At 26.5% G+C, this 4,463-nt stretch overlaps 1 protein-coding gene across 1 annotated transcript in view; it reads right to left on the bottom strand.

Annotated features, from left to right (window-relative positions):
- LOC106678541 (thyrotroph embryonic factor) overlaps positions 1-4,463 on the bottom strand; it is a 680,455-nt gene that overhangs the window by 490,878 nt on the left and 185,114 nt on the right. Inside the window, exon 2 of the mRNA XM_067048773.1 lies at positions 1,674-1,739. Coding sequence (XP_066904874.1) covers positions 1,674-1,739 — 66 coding nt within the window. The remainder of the gene's footprint in view (positions 1-1,673; positions 1,740-4,463) is intronic.

Here is a 4,463-nt window from a genome sequence, read left to right on the forward strand (position 1 = left end):
TCAATGGGTAGATTCTCCACATGTTTTTATCTTGTCATAATATCACTTACAGCAAATTTACTTGATGTGTATATATGTATACAGTTGTAAATATCAATAAATAAATTATTAAAAAAAAAAAAAATTGTTTTAAGGGGTTCTAATCTAAAACTATTTGCAAAATACAGTAGTAGAACGTTTACGTGGATGTACGTAGAACCAGATCTTATTAAAATGGCGTCCTTAGATTTGCCAAAAAGTCCTAAAAAAAAAATTTATGTGGGTCTAGCCTCTTTTGAATACTTGCAGTCATCTTATATATTAAAGTAGAACTAATAAATAAAGTAAATTAAGCAAAATTATTTTTCTGTTGATACAAAAAATAAATAGTAGTACAAAAGTAAAGTAGTAATATAAAATAATTTAAAGTAATATAATATGTTATTTTGTTTATAGATGACCGTTGATTTAATGAGAGGAAAAGATGTTGAGAAGTATAAATTACCACAAAGAAGTGAAACTTATTTTATTTGAGCTGAAGTTTCGGCCTAAATTCTAGGCCTCCATCAGAGTTGACTGGATGTGGATAGTCCACTACATTAGCTCAGTACCGATTCTCTATCTCCTACTTCGGCATTTGCTATTGTAACCCTCTCATCTCTAAATGTTTTCACTCCACTCCAATCTAATTAGATAGCTGGCCATCCACATCAAGACAACCCCGGTTTAAAATTTAGGCTGGTCGTCTGCGCAATTTAAATACGTTTCACTTATGTCAATTTCTGCATCCCCTTCCCTGACCATCTTCAGGGGACAATATATAATGTGATATGAAATTATATAATGTATTATTATATATAAAATAAATAATAAATGAGATATAATAATATACAATAAGAGTCATTCCATGTCAAATCTCCCAATAGAAAAAAAATTGGACACCATCCATTCCAGATTTGTATGAAACTTGGCTCAATAGTTTAATTTACAATATTGATAACTTCTTCTATTTTTTTAAAATAATCATTTATAGCTTTTTTAAAAATTAAATTTTAGGTTTGATTAATTCGGTACAACCTAAAGTCTCGGAAAGTTCGTGTTTAACGTATATTGACCCTATAAACTATTTTTTTCGAAATATTTTTAATGCTTGAAGAAATTTGTCGGAGGGTGCGGTCAACAAAGAACAACATAAATAAACAAAACCATATTTATTTATTTTATGCCGACGTTTCGACATGAGTTTCAGGTCTTCATCAGGGGTTGTGGCGTAGAGGAGGGAAGATTAGTACTGGTGGTACTGTGTACTGCCACAGTACCACCAGTACTTTGCTGACCGCACCCCTCGACAAACTTCTTCAAGCATTAATCTACGGTCAACTATCTACCTCATTATGAAATATTTTTAAGATATCATTATCAAATTTTTCAAGAAGTTCCTGTGTTACAGTCAAACAAATGTAAATTCTCTTACCAACCTATCTAAATTTTCTAAAATTAAAAAAGAAAATTTAATATTAAAAAACTGATAATATTTAAACACATTTTTTTAAAGATTAAAAAGAGCTAATTTTATTCAAAGAATCTCAATATATACAGCCTCACAGATGATAAAATGCTCAAATCTGTTTTAAAATACTCCTAGCCATATAGACTAAAATATTCAAATTTATATACAAAAAGAAAAATCTTACCTTTGATTAAATGAATCTCTTCACTCAGGACGGATCGGGAAATTTCAATTCCATCTCCTAGTCGACCTAAACAAGATAAGATATATTAATAAAAGAAAATAAGATTTATTAATCTCAAGACAAAAAAAAACAATATTACTAATTATAAATTGTCAGACAACTTAAAAATTAGTAACAATATATTACTTATTTTCGTTATATGATAAGAAAATATTTTAAAAATGTATGGTCTTTGGACTGGCCTACCGAAGTTAAACTTTTGGAAATGAAATGATATATTAAAATTTTAATAATCATGATATTTATTTTATTTTTCCATTTAATTATAATTATTAAATATTTTTTATTTATTTTTCTATTTATTTGTGAAATTATAGCTTACATTCATATAACCCATTAGTGTTGACATGATTAGCTCTTGATAGCTAAAGTAATTTTTGAACATAAATAATTTTCGGTTTTCAAGAAATTTTAATTGAAATGATTAAAAAACTAGATATTATTTCTTTTTTTGTAATCCTTTTCAATTTTACCTCTACATCGCCGTGTAGCGTCAGGATACAATTTTGAATTAAAGATCTTCATAAAGAGGATGAAATGCTGAACAGTTTCCTCACTTTAAGAATACAACTAAGATTTTTATTTTTTGAAATATTTTGATCCAAATTAAAAATTCACGAAATCAATTTACTTCTGTGTAATTTTCTTTTATTTTTAGAATATCGTGAAAGAAGTTTAATTTTGATAGTAAAGTACATTGTAATAAATAATAACGAAGAATATAGAAAATTTTATTCTTATACGAGTATTAAAAAGTAAGAATAAAATTGTAAATATTTAATATCTAAGTAACCAATTTGAAGAGTGCAGAAAAAAACTCATCAATTATTAAAAGGGCCTGACTGAAATTGCATACTAACCGATTCTGTAAAGATGATATAATTTACAAATTTATACATATAAATTACAAATTAAAAAAAAAAATTAGTATTTTGTTTAGATATTCAATTATAAAATATTAATGAAAAATTATTGTAGATATAATTAATATTACTTAATTTTTTCACGAAAGATGAGAGGAATGATCCTTAGGTGTTATTGACGTTGATATTTGGAGGATTAACACTAATTAATTATCTTTAATATTACGGTTTACTAGAGATGGTAAAGTACATCGCTTGATAATCCTTATACGCTGGACACAAATAAACCAAATATTAATTAAATGCAGTATCTTAATGGCAAATATATCAGTTCGTAGCCGTACTCACTCAGAACTAAAAAAAAAAAAAAAATCGGTAAATGAATATTATAATTTTGAAAAATATAGAGAAGAAAAAAAAATGAGACATTGCTATTTGTATAAAAAAAATTACCATGTGTAAAATTATAAGCCTAAGATATACTACATGGTAAAAGTATGAAAGATAAATCACAAAAGTATATTTCAAAACAAATTGCATGAAGTAAAGATTATAATTTTCTAAAAGTCATTTGAAATGATCCGTTGAATTTCATATTCCATTTTTTTTTTAAATAGAGATAAAATAATATTTCAAATAAATTTCATATTATTTAACTTTTTTTTTGTTTTGTTTTTTAAGAATTCTTTTTGCCTCGTGATAATCAAGAAACAAAACTGTCAATAATTTTTTTTTCTGACCCTCCTGATGAAATAAATTATTGAATGCATATATGTATGAGGTTATATGCATATATGTATATATGAACACCTTAGTTATAGTTTGTAAAGTCAATAAAATAAATACAAAATTTCATAATAAACTTTGCTGGATCTGGAATATAACGGGATTAATGAATGTTAATTAAATATTCATATAAACAGACATGACATTACCATCTAAGAAGTAAGGAAAATATAACATCATACAAAATTTAAACCCAAGATTAAGGCAAGGAGGAAACCAGACATTAAATTTATTGAGTCCAAGGTTGACACATATAAATCAAATATTAGTTAAATAAATTAAATAAAGTTAAATAAAGTGTTAATCATTACCCATACCCTTACCAAAAAAAATTAAAACATTGCAGTGGTATTTTACACTAAATCAAAAAATGTACACTGTAACCAAGAACAGAACTGAGAAATTGGAAATAAAACAATTACGTATTGAATATTATGAAAAATATTAAAAAGATTTATTAACATTAATGTGAAGAATCATATTATCTGTACATTTTAGATTTCTGAAAATAAATTAACTAACTACTGATATTTCAGTACATTTTTATGAAATGTTACTTTTTGAAAGGGAATATCTCGAGAACTATTGGACGTAAATAGCTCTCTTAGGGCTTACATTTTATCAAAGTTACTCAACTTTAAATGATGCTCTCTAAGATTTTCTATTTTTGTTGGTAGTTGTAAAGATATAGAGCTCCGAATAAAAAATAATTTTTTTTAAACGTTTTCAAACAGTCACTATTTGTTATTCCACTAACTGTACTTGGCAGACTCATCAAATTTGACTAGTAATTATACATAGTTTTCAATTAAGTAATCAAAAATTGGGATGAAATAACTGCCTTTTTTTTTTTCCTGTAGGGCTCTTGTACTACATCCCTCCACTGACGCCGCTCCAAACTCAAAAATACTAACTCAGTTTTAACGCGCTCACTGATAGAACCTTTAAAGTAAATCATAACCTAGCCTACTCATCTCTCTTTTCTCAGTCCGCCCGTGTTCCTCAAGGTAGTATCATAGGTCTAATTAATTATCTTTAATATTACTGTTTACTAGAGATGGTAAAGTACATCGCTTGATAA

Source organism: Halyomorpha halys, unplaced genomic scaffold, assembly GCF_000696795.3.
Source record: "Halyomorpha halys isolate HHAL.00 unplaced genomic scaffold, Hhal_1.1 Scaffold146.1, whole genome shotgun sequence".
Classification (NCBI taxonomy): domain Eukaryota; kingdom Metazoa; phylum Arthropoda; class Insecta; order Hemiptera; family Pentatomidae; genus Halyomorpha; species Halyomorpha halys.